We start from the raw sequence: 16,548 nt of genomic DNA, 5'->3' as shown, positions 1-16,548 counted from the left end.
CTAAACATACGCTCGTTTATTTGTTAAAAACGCCCCTTGGCCGCTCGCACCATACGTCATGTCCGCTATTTATTAGATTAATCGAGTACATCGTACAGCGTATGAACTGCTCGCTATTCTTGTGGTTGGTTTTTTCAACCGCTATTTTGCGAGCAGTTCTGAGTTTAAAAAAACCAAGTGACGTGGTCAATGACGCTGCTGTATTAATTATGCACACCCATAAAACGCCCGTTTTGACCTTTAAGCACGCCTGCGATCGGATCTCCACTCCCCGTTTTCAAGCACCTTCCCCTGTTACCACCCACATACGCCTCATTCTGTCACTCAAAATAGCAGGCACTCGCTATATTGCGTACAAATGATTTTCGGCCGCACTGACTGGTTCGCGCATGCGTACTAAAAACCGTACGCATGCGCAGATGTGCGAACATCGCTCGGAACGAGCGTACTGCCGCTAGCGAGTGGCTATGAATGAGGGCCTATGTTCCCTACCACAGGCTGACACACATATACACATATTTTGTTGGGAGCCAAATAACCTACCAGTATATTTTTGGAGTGAAACCAGAGTACCCGGAGGAAACTCACACAAGCACAGGGAGAATATACAAACTCCACACAGGTAGGGCCGTGGTGGGTATTGAACTGTGGCTGTACACAAGGGAAGGAGTTTGTAGCGACATTTGCATAGTCAGTGCTGGCTCTTGGGATGTTCCACCTGAGCGGACGCGTAATGGTGCCACCCTTGTGTGTGCGCCTATTGCCCCCTACCCGCCCTGCTGAATGCCCAGACCTCCAGCAGGGAGTCTGCCACAATGAGCGACAGACTCCACCTGGATCTGGCAGTGCTGGGCAGCCACATGACCACTTTCTGCCATGTGATGTCACATGCCGTAGTCCCTGCCCTAGCACTCTGCTCTGGCTACAGCAACACAGGAGGACAGAGGCAGAGGAGCACTTGCCGTCGTCATGCCATGCCGTCCACGTTAAAGCAGCGGCAACCGGCAGGGGCCAGGGTGCGTTCATGAGTCAAGACCGTCAGTGAGGGCTATTTCACACCTGACATTTTTCACCGGCTGTCAAAAAACTGAGCGGCTTTTTGCCGTGTAGTATTTTTAATAATGCATGAAAACAGGTGGGTCCTTTCAGACGGCATGGACACAGCACGGTCACCGTGTTACAGCCGAGCCGGGAATATTCACTGATGAGGACGCCTGTGGTGTCTGCAAGTCAGTGAAGCACTAATTCCAATGTTTCCTTTCACACACACAGCGGCTTTTTTTAACCTTGTACCTGTCCACAGCTCCATCTGCTGCTGCGCATGCCTACTACTTTAAAAAAACAACCCACAACTGATTGCCGGAAAAAATAACCGGCTTTGGACGTTTTTTGCTGGCCGGTCAAAACCGGCAGGTGTGAAATAGCCCTCACAGTCACGGTGCACTGCAGTGAGTGATTGAGAGTCCATCAGGTGGCGTCCGGAACCTGCGGGGGTGTCGGTTTGAGGGGGAATTATTCTCAGAGGGGCACGAGTGAACCGCGGTGCTGCCGCATGCGCAGTGTGAGGAATAGGACATCGTGACTGGCAAAGCTTCATGAACTCCTGGAGTGGGGCTGAATTGAATTTGTTGTCGGTGAGTTTGACACTCAATATTATTGTATTTATTGAATGAATTTGAGCTACAGGTGCTGACACACACTGCTGATTAAGTAGGGGGGGCTCTGCTGAAGAATGATAGAAGGGGGGCTGGCTGCAATAGCTGAGAGTAGGGAAGGGCTGAACAGTGACTGTGGGGGTGGGGACACTCCACCATTTCTCGCACAGGGATCATGTTGACCAGGAGCTTGCCCTGTGCATAGTCGCATATGGGTGACCACAAATAGACGCATCTGCATGAGATTCAGAATTGGGAACATAATGTGCTTCCATGCCCATGTCATGCACAGTTTGTTTTTTGTAATTCATATTTTAAATATTTGATCAAATATTTAATCTACTCACAGGAGGACCCGGTAGGCCAGGAATACCATGCGCTCCATCCTTTCCTGGAGCTCCTTCAAACCCGACAGCACCAGGAATACTGGGATCTCCTTTCGAACCCTTCGCACCTTCACAAATAGTAAAGGTTAGTTATTACCATTACAAACTTCAGTATGCCTTGTGACAATGGGAGTTATAAACGAATATAAGTCAGTTATAAAACAAAGATAATAGGAGGCCCTACATGAGAACTCGTGCTCAATGTAATTCTCAATGTCTCCAGACCTGCATCATGTGGTATAACCGTACAAAGAGTTGCGACATCCATCATCACCAGCCACATCTCATCGGTTAAGCCATCCAATGGCAAGGTTTTATCCAAGAGATCACGGATGTAGCTTCCCATACCGATGACATGTGGTTGACCGGGTGGTGCTGAGTTACTTACCTCTTCCCTGTCGGCCCGGCTACGCATGCATGACCCAAGGTCACGCTTGCGCAAAGCCACCAGGGATGTAGTGCGGAGGCGGTGGAGGGATTAATTCGGATCCCTCTTCGCATTCCTGGAACTCCTTCCCATAGGAAGAAGCGGGGATCCGAGAACAAGATCGGAAGCAAACTCAACAGCAAGGTTTTATCCAAATAATCAGCCGTATCATGGATGTAGCTTCCATACCGATGACATGTGGCTGCAAGAAAATGTCGATGAACATCGCAAGCGGCTGTAATAACGATCCCCTGGCTGAAATTATTGGGCAACCAGGTGGGTCCACCAGTGACTTATGGACTTTAGGTAACAAGTATATGATAAGACAGAAGGGATATTCTACCTTGAGAATGGAGGCTATCCCATCGTCCAACCATCTGTGTTGCCCCGTCCGGTCAACCACATGTCTGTGATACGGCTGATGAGAACCTGTGGAAGAAGCGGGGATCCGAGAACAAGCCCCATCTGAAGATGGCGCTTGTTCTCGGAATAAAACTCTGAAAAAGTTCAGTTTTCAGAGTTTGCTGAACATCAGGTGGTCCTACCGGACCCCAGATGATGAATAGCCCAGTAAACAAAATATGCGGAAACTAGTGTTCCCGCATGGTTACTGGGTCATTTATCGTTTGATGAATAGGCCCCTCTGTATACATTTTAGATGTTTCTGCTGAGTAAGTGTTAGGAGTTCTAGTTTACTGTATCTGCAACAAAAGGATGAACAAATACAAGCTGTAATGTGCATACTCTATCTGGGATTTATAGGTTCTTAGTAGAGATGTGTGCTGACCCCCTTGTTTTTTTTTCGGTTTTAGATCCGGATCCGGACTCATCTTCGTGTTTTACAAAACCACCCTCAAGTGTTTTGGTTTTGGAAAGAAATTGATAAAAAAAATTTAAAAACAGCTAAAATCATGTAATTTTTGAAATCCAAAACCGGAAATCCGAATTTAAAATCCGAATTCCGAACCATGGGAAGATCAGAACTGCGACTCGGATCTGTCCAGATTCACGTGGATTTGGATTTCTGGAGAACCGAACCGCATATCTCTAGTTCTTAGAAAGTAACAATTAGTGAATCCACCACACATGTACTGTAAATTTACCTTTCTCTGTAGCAAACACAGTGTCGCCTTTTTCTCCAACAGGGCCAGGTAGACCGGTGATGCCTGGAAGTCCCTTTTATTTAAAGTTATAGAAAAGGATTAATTACATCACAATTTATTATCACATAGACAATGACACAGGATCCAGGAGCCTGGAATCAAGGTCAGACTTAGGCGCATGCATGCGCGGTATCATTTTGCAGTAACTGGTCGTGGTTGAAACATGGCAACTGCTGGAGAGGGATCTTCTGATCCATTTCCGGCGATAATCTATCCATAGACTTACATCAGCTAAAAGTGCCAAGCTCTGAAAAGCTAAGCTTCTTGGATTGTGGTAAATGCACCAGGCAGCAGTCCCCATGGAAAGTTAATGAGGACTGCTGCCTAAGACAGGAGACATCTGTGATACGTCCTGCATTCATGCTTTGTTACATGGCAGTGGTGCAGCTTCTGCACAGTTTTACCATTTATAAATAGACTCCTTAGTGATTTAATTATGAATATGTGCTATTCTCATTTCTAACACTGCATATGCCCAGTACCAATTCCCATTTGCAGGACAGTGATTTGTAGATTTTGTAGGACATGTATTTGTGTCATAGTACTGTATATGAGTGGAGCATGGGCCACGATGGTCATATAATTGTACTGTACAATGTGGATGGGTAGGACTGGGTACAGTTAATGCCAAATGAGACAAATATTTCACATAACCAACTTGCACTTTTCTACTCTCGAACACATTTTCCAGTTCGGATCACCCTATTTTGTAAAATTTTGGGGCAATAGATTCTCTTTTTATTTCTGGTCTGGATATTTCTTCTCATATTCAAATAGAGATTTTAAAGGTGAAAAGGTCAATTAATAATGTAAACATTTCAAATTTGTTAGTTTGTATTATTTTATATCATTTGTTATTCGAAACTCAAATTTTAAATTGCAATTCCTGCTACTCAATTATCCAATACTTCCTGATAAATTGTAATTTGGTCTCTGACCACTGAACTGGGTATAAGTTGATGAATTCTGTATTATGACATAATGTTCATTTCTAACTACAAGCACTAGCAGACCTGGAGAGTCATGAACTGCCAAATACAGGTGTAAATAATCTTACCTGTCCTCCATAATTTGAGAATATAATGTAAAAGGAAATGTCTCACCTTAATACCGGGGGTACCTGGCTGCCCAGGACCTCCTCTATTTCCTTCTTCTCCTTTAGTGCCAGGTACTCCAGGATGACCTGAGAAACCTACAGGACCAGGATCTCCAGCAGGTCCTTTTGATACTTCAGCACCGGAAGAGCATTTACATTCTCCCTGATCACCTGGAGAATATGGGGCATAGGTGGCAGAAAATACAAAGACATAAATATGTTGTCTAGTGTTCTCTTCACTCAAAAACAAATCATAATTAGTGTTATTTTTAAGATGCATCCCTTTTTCATCACTCTTGGAGGCATTCCTGGCACTTACAGACATGCCGGCTGCCCCCAAACTCTCCTGTCTCTGTGAATAGAAGCCAGGCATATGCACCCGGCATCTATTCAACGGCGGTGATCGCTGCACTGCAATTTTTCCCACCCTCGGGACACTGTGGCCCATGGGTGGGGACGGCATCCGCCATGATGTTTTAGTGGGGCACCGCCAAAGGGCAGGGCGCATTTTGCCCTTTTGAAATCGAACAGGGCGCACGTGCCGCCCCGCGAAAACTACCTAGCGGGAGCGCTAATAATATTAATTAATGGTAAATATTAATTAATGAGTCTAAGGCTCATACACAGTACTATACATATGGAAGCATGTTGAAAACGTACAGATGCAATGACCTAAGAAATGGTTCTGCAGCAGACTATACAATTATAACCTCTAACACTATTGTATTCCTTTAGTCAGTTTCAGGTACTAATGACAAGGACTGTTTCTTGTCAAAATACCATCTTGCCAAAAAAAAGCCTCTTTAGGGGCAAAACTAGTCAGAGGACCTGCATTACGCTATTATTGGATACCTGAGCCGCTTGTTTCATTCTGAAAGCCTTTCCCTGGTGTGCACCTGGAGCTCATTGTATAGTGGCGCTGACTGCATCACTCGTCCATCTGGGCTGGAAGGGCTGCAGTGGTGAACATCAATCTAAAAGATCAGCTCATCTGGTGATTAACCCATACTTGACTATTTTCCCAGAAGTTGCGGGAGGCTCCCGAAATTTTGGGTAGCTTCCCGCACTCCCGTAAGTGTCCTGATCTCCCGCATCCCATCCTATTCCTAGGTTGGGGAGATAATTGCTGGGAATCGCGGTTCCGCATGGATGGGGTGGGGCTAAATTACGTGAAACCACATAATTTAGCCCCGCCAACCTCCTTGCGGTCCCACAATTCACGGCAGCTTCTCGTGGTGGGGACTGGGCCTAATGACATAGGAGCCAGGTCCCACCCCCTCAAGTGGCCAGTCACGTCTCCTCTCCGGGCTTCTAGGAGAGGTGACTTAAAAAGTCAGTAAGAATGGGTTAACCCGGCTACATATTGGAGCTGAGAGCGCATTACTCTAGCCGAACCTTTTGGTAATATCATCAGCCTCCTTTATTTATTGGGCCCATGACTGTTTACATACTCTTGGGAGTTCTACATACACACTTCTAGCCATAGGAGGCTTTCTATTTACAATATATGCATTGAAGTCATTGAAACTAATTATACAAATGGCTCATATTATATTATTCTATACCAGCGTGTACTATCATTCCTAGGGCACATACTATATGTTACACTTTATTATTTACTATCAAGTGATATATAATGATTTTTTTACATTTCATTTTTATTAAATATTGTATATTTGTATCTTGTATTAAATCTGTATTTTACTGTGCATTGGTGTGTCTTGACCATTACTTATTCTGCCATACCGGTATTTAATGATTTTTCATATTTAATGCAGTTTCACTTGTTTGTGTTGCTTCTGTTTATTAGGTATTCTCACTAATTACCTTGAAACTAGCTGTGCTATTAATTCATTTTATATATACTTTTGAATACACCTAAAACCTTATCACATGTATATATTCACAATTTAGTTTAATTAGCATTAAAGGTGCATACACACACAACGATTTTTTGAACGATTATCAATAAAGTTTAATGGAGCGTACACACGGTCAGATTTGTCAGACTTGTCAGATTTGTCAGATGAACGACTGAACGATTAAACGATTTGAACGATTTGGACGATTTGACCAAAGTTTTGAACGATTTGAACGATTTGGACGATTGAACGATTTTTGACTGCATTAAAATGAATGGAATCGTCCAAGTCTGACTGCAAACCCATCAGATGTCAGATATCGTTATCTGACAAACGGGAACGCGCATCGTTGATCGTCCATCGTTCAGGCATGTCAGATATGAACGATTTTCCTTCAGATATGAACGACTGAACGATTTTTAAATCGTTATCGTTCATATCTGAAGGAAAAATCTGATCGTGTGTATGCACTTTGCGTATACTGTTTTTTTTCTTACCATTCTACTGTCTGACTGTTCCACAAATGCAACAATGTATATACAACAAAAATAGGTAACTTGTAGCTCTGTAGCCAGCAGGGTAGATAGGTGTGCTGAAACTTGCAGTTTAACAATATCTTATGGCTTACTAATGACCCGTTCCAGCTTCGCACAGGAGCAATTTCATCTCGCCAAAAATCCCTGCATCTCACCTACATGTCGCCATAGTCCCCTGCATCTCACCACAGCCCTCTGCTTCTCACAACAGCCTCCTGCTTCTTACTCCTGCCCTCTGCATTTCACAGCGGCATCCTATATTTCACCACAGCCCCTTGCATCTCACCACAGGCTCGTTTCCTCAATCCTGCGCCTTACCACAGACCTCTGCATCTCACCACCCTGTTTCTCACTCCTGCTCCCTGCATCGCACCAGTGTCCCCACAACCCCCCTGCAGCTGGCTGGGGCCCGGCCACTGGGATGTGCTGGGAAGGGCAGGAGGATCATGGATGAGAGATTTGTATTGCAGCTACTGTAAGCATTATCAGCAGCATGTCCCCAGGCCGGAGGATGTAGTCAGGACACCAGCGGCTGCTATCCCAGCTGCCGAAATCCGAAAGCCCAACATGGGACTAAAGATAGTCGTCGAAATCCTGACGCCTATCATTAGCCCCACAACGAAATCCCGACACCCGTCATACCGAACGAAGGTAAGCCGAGTGTCTGAGGTTCTAGCCGCAGGGGGGGGGTATAGCTTTCGGAACCCCTGGGGGGACTTCGGGTAAAGCACCCCCCTGGGAGTGTTAGGGTTAGGCTATGGGAAGGGGGGGTTAGGGTTAGGCACCCCCGGGGGGGGTTAGGGTTAGGCATTAAGAGGGGAGGTTAGGGTAAGGCACCGTTAAGGGAGCGTTAGGGTAGGGAGAGGGGAGGGTAAGGGTACTTACCACCCCCTGTCGGGATTTCGAACCGTCGGTCTTCCGCTGTTGGTATTTGACCTGGCGGCTATTCAGCCACTGGCATTACATACCAATTCCCAGGCTGGGGTACCTGTGCATATTTCTGCAGCCTCCATGCGTACCCCTCCCCAGCTGACAAACATGGCACAATGTACCCAGTATTTCCTGGGCTTCCTGTTGAGCTTCCTCGCTGTGGTGCCCTTGTCCGAGTACAGTGCTGACCTCAATGAGAGGTGCCTCCTATTCATCAGGGGGGGGGTGGCTGAGCAGGAACATTACGCTAGAGAGGGAGCATTTCACAGTGGAGGAGTGGTGGCCAGAGTCCACCTGCAGGTTCAGCGTAGAGATGTTTTTGTTCCGATGGTAGTGTTTTTACCATTTGATGGTGGCGTTCCGATATTTGCTACCATCAAATTTAAATCATTCAATGGTGTTCCGATGGTTTTAATTTTTTTTAAATTCCTGATAATTATGCTTCTTCTGGCTCCTTCCTGGTGTCTGCATAAGGGCATCTTCAGGGGTTCGTTGGAGGCTGTTTCTCACTCTCTGTCTGCCTCAGACATGACCAGCTCAGTCCCTGACTCCCTCCCCTTTCTCTCTAGGTTGGTGCTAAGCAACAAGGCACATTGCTATCTCTGATCTGATATCTCTGGAGATTTTATTTTATATATATAGAAATGACAAATGGACTGATGCTACGTCCTACCTTGTAAACTGTATACCAAAAATGTGGTAACGTAACACACCAATGGTGATTTCATTTCTATATTATCTGCGCTTATTAAATATACCAAGCAAGACTGAGAACTTCTATGTGCAGGGCCCGTGTCTAATGATTGTGTAATTTATATATGCAGCCTTATGTTATTGCTTGTGACAGGCAGCTTTTTATTGACCCACTCACGGGAGTTATTAATGTGCTAATTCAATAAATATTATCTTTTTATTTAAATATGGTATGTGTCAGTGTATGTATAAGCTCCACCTAGATCTGTTATTTAACTTTTTTCTTAGAGGACTGGCATACCTCTTCTAGGTGCGCTGCTATTATCACACCCTGTTAATTGATTTATTAATCTGCCTGGCGCCCTGACTACATATGTATTTTTGCCTTAAGGCATAAACTGCTGCTGTACTCACTGTTGCATTTGCACCCATTATCCTCTAACTTGTAATCTGGAATCCTCCCCTCCAAAATCTTGTGCCTTCTCCTGAGTACTAAACCAGTTTTCTTTATAAAGATTTAATTGTGGCTATAAAGAAGATTGTCTGCACTTATAGATTCATATCTACCAGATTTACACTACCTAGAACAGGGATGTGTATACTAACGCACCATTAGTTTTCACCAGGGACCCACACAATATGCAGACAAACGGTCACACCTTAAGTATATCAAGCTGGGTCAGTATACTGGATTCAGCAGACAAATAATCAGGGAATGCTGGTGCAAATCTGTGAAGCCTAATACTCTGGCACCTTTCTAGTGAGGTTTAAATAGGATGGGTTGATTTGGTGCCAGAGTGACAAAAGCGATCACATATAACTCCCTGCAGAAGCCACGTGCTCACCTATACAGGTGGAAGCAGGTAATTGGCCAGCATGCACACACATGGAGTCAGGGCAAGAATAACAATGGGGTGAATGGAGCTACAGCTCCAGGCCTTCACATAAAAATAGGCCTATCATCATGACAGCATGACCATGATCAGTCACCAGCTGGCCACACAGTCGGCCATGAATCATAAGTATTATAATTTTATTTCTATATTCCTCATAAAGAGATGCAATTTTTATACTTTTACATATTTAGGGAGACATTAGGGCTGATAGTGTAAAGGTGTACACGCTTACATGGCACTGGCCACACCCAGAGGCGTCACTTACCTGGGTGACACCTGCTGCTGGTCGGAGTTCTTCTGTGCGGTGTAGGCTCGCGCGTTTGGAAGGGGGCGTGACTTCTTGGCAGAGGTGTGGCTTCACTCCCCAAAACCACGCCCCTTATGTGTGCCGATCTTGGAGGCATTCCCGTCCCCCGTTCTCGGCACAAGGTGGGCTTACCCAGCTCTCCAGCAGCTGCTGGGGCAGCCCACAGTCTCTCCCCTGCCTCTCTCCGGTTTCTGGCTTCTCAGTGACACCGTCCAACAGGGTGACACCAAAATAGTAGAGCAGCTCTGCTATTTGGGTGTCACCCGGTGCAGCTCGCACCCCCATGTGACACCAGTTTAGTATCCTTTGAACATTTTCATTCAAAGGGCCTCATTTACTAACGAGTTTTATCGCCAAAATGAGTGATACATTTCACTGTGTATGATAAATGGTGCTCCAGCCAATCAGCTCCCAACTGTCAACTGTTAGAAAAATGACACTTGGGAGCTGATTGGCACCATTTATCATTTATCATACACAGTGAAATTTATCACTCGTTTTGGTGATAAAACTCGTTAGTAAATGGGGGCCAAAGTTACATGTGTTAAATAAATTTTTCACAAATGGGTGCTTCTTAAAGGCCCTTACAAACTTTTGCTATGGGACCTTCAAATGCCTAGTTACACCCCTGGTCCCAGGCCCATAATCTGGTCCTGGATGGAGTGAGCAGAGAGAGCAAACTGGGAACGGCAATCAGCCGCATGAAGCAGCAGTATTAGACTCGTCAAGTTCTGGCAGTGCTTGACAGACTATGGAGCATTGCTTTATAATGAAAAGACACCTGGAACAAGACTCAACTAGTTCACTAGGAGTGACAATTGTTGATCAGGCAACTTCCTGGAGTTCTGGGGGCGGATTTATACCCAGGGGTAGCAGATTATTGGAGCACAGCGTCAGCTGACTGAGATCATGCTACCATTGGTTAGGAGGACTGTCACATGAGAAGAACTGTCATGGCGGCGCCCATGATGGGAACTCCGATCCCGAACATACACAGCCGACCATGGAAGTCCGCAGAAAGCACCTAAGGCAGAATACTCAGCATCTCGCCCATCACTGCACCAGACGTCTGACCACAAGGAAGTCAGGGGAAGCCGGCACGGAGGTAAGAGATAGCCGATCCTAGGCTGAACCCTGACAGGTTTGCTTCAAAGAATATTCGGGTTTGGCTTCAAACAAGTAAAGGTTAATGAAAGGCTCCAATAAGGGAAAATATATGACTAAATCATCATAAAGAAACAGAATAAATATGGCACAATTATAAATTTGTTTAGAACAGGCAGTCCAGAACCATAACTAGAAACATTAGCGTATGGGCATAAGGGAAATTTGATGCCCACCAAGGCCTCAATTTAAATTAAATGATCCTAAAACTTTAATTCCCGGCACTTTATAAATATATATTTATACCTAATATGTAGAACGAATCCTAAGTTTGTGTTTAGAACGGCCTTATAAAAATTGATAAGAAAATGGACAAAAAGGACCCGCAGTATTGTTACTTTTGTTTCCTGAATGCAGTTCTCTATATATTCATGTTCCGTGTACACTGATGAAGTAATGTAATTCAATGCAAATGCAGAAAATTATTGCCATGTCCAACAGTCAGCTATTGCAGTGGTGCCTCTATGTCCATGTACAATAAATAGCCTTTCAAATCTGATATACATGGTATCCAATAGCTTCCTGGATACAGACTAAATAAAAACAATTGGAAAAAGTGCTAAATTTAATGATAAATTAGCGTACTAAAGACCTAAAATCCTGTCAATGATCCCTAAAGAGTAATTTCTACATAACATAATGTGACTACTCCTGGAAAATAGATAAAGGGAAATCACATGACTGTCACACAGAGAAATATAGGGCCAAATGTAATAGGGTGAGAGTATACAAAATGTGAGAGAAAACTGTCACATTTATAAACCCAGCTAATGTAATAAAGTCACAGAACATGGAAACGTGCATATTTTTTAGACTCAAAAAACCCTCAAGATTTAAACTCTCATCCAGATGTTTCCTGTTTTGAAAATACAACTCGATCAATGTATTAGTGTCAGAGTTTTACTGCTTAACTCTCACATTTTCTAAACTCTCACCCTATTACATTTGGCCCATAGTCTTTTTTAAATAGAGGTCTAGTAGGTTTTATTTATAGAAGAGATAGGAAAACACGTACTAGCACAACAACTGGGTTTCATTTTGTTGATAATTAATAAACAAAATGCTTCAAATGATTTAAAGGTTTTTTTTCTAAACTCAAGCTTAATTAAAATAAGATCACCTTTGATTCCTTTTGAACCGGCAAGACCAGGGAATCCATTTGGTCCACCTTTTCCTGGAGCTCCCTGGGAACCTTTTTGTCCAATGCGTCCACCTACAATTACAATAGGTAAAAATATAACAGCTGAACACATTTTATTAGAATACATAATAAAATCTACATAATAACTGTGTAAGGCTGTCCCACCTCCTCAAAGCACGAGCTCAATGGACAGTAGAGAGATGGCGGGGCAAGCCAGAGAGGAGTTTGATCCAAGTGGGGGGCAGATCCTGAGGTACTATTGACTTGATAATGTAATAATTATTTCATTAGAAAATGTAATTAAATTATGTACATTGTCTATTTTCATAATTTACTGTGAACAAAAGACATACTAGGGGGTTGAGGTCCTGGCCCAACCTCCCGTTGGTGTACGCTGGGCAGAACTTTGACCCAGGAACGCTTGGCAGAACTTTGACCCAAGGAGCCTATTCTAGGCCTTCCACTGGATAGATTTGGATGAAGCTTCACAGTGGGGTGGCAATTGTTCCGGGATGCCTAATGGTGTGGTTGGGGTCCCAGTCGGACCTCACGATGGAGTGCGCCGGGCAGGACTTTGACCCAGGGAGCCTGTTTTGGGCCTTCCAATGGATGGATTTGGATGACACCACATAATTTGGATGAAAACTTCACATAGTGCTAACTTTGGATCCTAGGAGACATGCTAGGGGGTTGAGGTCCCGGTCGGACCTCCTGTTGGAGTATGCTGGGCAGAACTTTGACCCTGGGAAGCTGTTCTGGGCCTTCAACTGGATGGATTTGGATGAAAACTTCACAGAGGGGTGGCAATTGATCTGGGATGCCTAATGGAGTGGTTGGTGGGTCGGCTGGACCTCACAGTGGAGTTCGCTGATCAGAAATCTGGACATAAAGTCATGTTCTGCGCCTCCCACTGGATGGATTTGGACAACATCACATAATAAAATGTAATAATTTGAAGATTTAAACCTGTACAATGTTGGTCAGCATTCTAACCCTCCCTCCTCACTGCCTAAACCTGACCTTCCCCCCTGGTGCCTAAACCTAACCTCCCTTCCCCACACCCTAAACCTAACCCTCCCCCCTTAGTGCTAAACCCTCCCCCCTTAGTGCCTAACCCTCCCCCTAGTGCCTAACCCTTGCCCTCCTCCTAACCCAAATGCATTTGAGAGTGCCCATTTACTTGCAAGTGTTTATAAATATATATATATATATATATATTCTGTAAAAATATTGTAGAGAATCATGACTTATGAGACTTTTGAGCTAGATTTTGTTCTTTTTTGTGTGATCATTGAAAGATGTGCACAAACTCACACAAGGATCACTTATCTCTATGGGGAAATACCAAGACAACCATCTTATCAAAACATGTCTGTGATCAAAAAACAATGTAGGGGGGAGTGGAAATGTGTTCTACTTTTATGTGCTTTAGAACAGAAGTGGAATAGATTTGATTGTGTACATAAAACATAAATTCAATACTACTGAGATATTTTTATACATTATTACTCCTTACCTGGATATCCGGGCAAACCTGGAGGACCTTGTTGCCCAGGGTCTCCTTGTTCTCCATCATTTCCAAGTTGAAAAGCAGGGAAGCCTGGATTCCCTGGGTATCCTTTATGACCTCTTTCACCTTTCAAACCTGGAGATCCAGGTGGTCCTATATCAATTAAAGCAATGTTAAAACAGCACCCAACAACTGAAGAAGAATTTGAAAGTAAAACTATAAATAAAATTACTTGGGAATGGACTAGGTTGTCCCGTTGAACCTGGAGAACCAGGATTTCCTTTTTCTCCACTCTCCCCATTGAAACCAGCATTCCCAGGAAATCCAATGTCTCCTTTTGACCCTATATATTGACAGAAAATTAAGAGAGAGTGTTTCTTACAAGACATACTATGTAGCCTGGAAAGTATTTATTTTATTACCTGCCTGAATTCCTAACTACAGGTCTAATCACTATCAGTACATATTTGAAAGATTAGTTGAAACCAATGATGATCCCTGAGGCAAAATCACTCTAGAGATACACTTATTTGCTTTCTAAAAAGTTTAATCATGAATATATCCTAACATCTCAAATCTTTGCCACGACAATGTTTAAATTGAATATTTAAGTGGTGTGACATGATATGGGTATTCCAGGTAACAGACAACAGCTGATATTAATGATGTTATGAAAACACAGCTCTGCCATTGGTATGTGATGTATACAGGGAGCTAAGAAGAGCCAATATGCCTGATTCAGAGGTGGACGCAGTGTCGATGCTAGATGCAAGCGGCCAATGTTTTCACTCTGGACATGTGTCAGAGTCGTAATGCTCATGCGTCCCGTTGGTTACCACCAAAAACTGCAGAAGGAATGTATACATGGAGAGGCAGGATCAGTTGGTGTATCTTAGTGGTAACAGGGGAAGGCTAGACAGACGCAGGTGCGTCGAGGTCGGCGACTATGGCATTATCTCCAAAGGGCTGGTGCAATGTTTGATGGTTGGACCAATGGTGCAACTTAATACACAAAATAGCGGTTCTGCAGCCGGTGGGTGTTTCTGTATGAATACCATTGGCTTTGCATTTGCATCTACCTCACAGGCCCACAGACTGACAGGTCAATGTTTATCTATAAAACTGTTGCATAGCAAAATTAATTAATCCATGTAGAAATGATCACTTTGTTTGTGTGTAAAATGTATTACTGTATTTACTTCATACAAACCTATAAACCTCCTCTTAGTTATGGGGACAGAGGAAGGGTCACTGTATCTGTTACTTAAACCATGATTCTCATGTTTAAATCACTGTGGCAGGCTATAGTAGTTTCAAAATTCCTTGGTTCCTTAGCTGTTATTACTAATTTATAGTTATGCACAATGGTATGTGAAAACTGTCACATGATGTAGTATACAGAGAGACTTTGGAACGTCCCTCTGAGCTCTGTAAAATCCTCCCTGACTTTCTCCCTCCTCTGCCATCACATGACATGCTAAGAGTCTGTGGGGGCGAATCAAATGTTCTGCGAGCGGCGTTTTTTTAAGACGCCCGACAGCAATTAACTTTTTGCTCTGTCAGGGCGCGTTAGCCGCCGGCGCTGGCATTTCTGCACGCACTCAGGAGTGAAACACCCTGGTTAGGGTGCACTAGCCGCAGATAGCGCGCCCTAACCAGAAATTAAGAAGGCTAAACCTCGTCTTTTAGGCAGCGAAGAGGGCGATAATTAATGAGCGCCCAGAACAATTGAATATCAAACTGGGCGCTCATTAATTATCACGACCAAAGAAACATTTGAATCGCCCCCTGTGAGTATAACTATAACAGATATTTTTTTTGTCCCTCAGGATAATGATTCGTAGGAGGAAAGCTTAGAAGACTGACTATAGATGCATGTTTAACAGGTACTTAGCTTGCTATTTAAAAATAAAAAATAAATGTACAAGTATATTTGAGAATGCTTTAAGTTCCAGGGCCTGATAATAACTACTTGTGCTAAGCATAGTCATCATTCTATATGGCTGATTTTTGTACTCCCCCATAAATGCACTATACTGACCCACTTTGGTCTAGAATCCAACTCACTGTGTCGGGGCTCCCCACGCATGTGGTGCTCCTGGCAGAGCCGTAACTAGACTTTTTAGTGCCCTGTGCCAGAAAGAGCATTGGCACCCCCTTATTTTTCAAAGGGACATAATACACCCAAAAAAGGGCCATGGCTTCATGGGGAAGGGCCAGGGAAGATATAGGGGAGGCCAGGAGATGCTGGGGATGAAATAAGAGGAAGCTACAAGTGAAAAGGATAATAAACAGAAATTTCACAGGCCCAAACAGCGCCCCCTGATATGTGGTGCCCTGTGCGATGGCACCGGCCGCACTACCCTAGCTACGGCCCTGGCTCCTGGTAACATCTCTTTCTAGAATAGGCCACATATAGCATCTACTGTACATTGCCAAGAAAATCATATAACTACCTACAATACATACTCTGAGCAAGTCTGCAGCTATCATTTTGTTAAAAAAATAAAAATAAAATCATAATACCCTTCCTACAGTTTATCACACATACACAAAGTTATTGACAAGTCTTCTTTTTAGATGTATTGCTACTCTTTGTTAATGAATACTTTGTCAGCAATGACCATGGGTGCAGGCAGGTGCAGGGGTTGGAACTATGTACTAACTACCTTAAACAAAGGATATCTCAGGACTAGGGTCTGGGCTAGCAGTGACAACTCTGACAGAAACCACTCCAATAATTGTAATGTCGGATGACAAAGACCACTCCCAACACCAAAAC

General features: G+C 43.8%; 1 protein-coding gene across 2 annotated transcripts in view; it reads right to left on the bottom strand.

Annotated features, from left to right (window-relative positions):
* The window catches only part of COL4A2 (collagen type IV alpha 2 chain), a 308,996-nt gene that overhangs the window by 72,780 nt on the left and 219,668 nt on the right, over positions 1–16,548 (bottom strand). For both annotated transcript variants that reach the window (XM_088458348.1, XM_088458357.1), the window contains exons 20-25: positions 13,999–14,109; positions 13,773–13,919; positions 12,236–12,328; positions 4,735–4,898; positions 3,572–3,644; positions 2,003–2,109 (exon numbers count right to left, since the gene is read on the bottom strand). In XM_088458348.1, the coding sequence (XP_088314474.1) occupies positions 2,003–2,109; positions 3,572–3,644; positions 4,735–4,898; positions 12,236–12,328; positions 13,773–13,919; positions 13,999–14,109 (695 nt within the window). The remainder of the gene's footprint in view (positions 1–2,002; positions 2,110–3,571; positions 3,645–4,734; positions 4,899–12,235; positions 12,329–13,772; positions 13,920–13,998; positions 14,110–16,548) is intronic.

This window comes from Taudactylus pleione, unplaced genomic scaffold, assembly GCF_031769625.1.
Source record: "Taudactylus pleione unplaced genomic scaffold, aTauple2 ptg000041l, whole genome shotgun sequence".
NCBI classification, from domain to species: Eukaryota; Metazoa; Chordata; class Amphibia; order Anura; family Myobatrachidae; genus Taudactylus; species Taudactylus pleione.
Note: the sequence above shows the minus strand (reverse complement) of the source record. Positions and strands in the feature narration are given on the sequence as shown.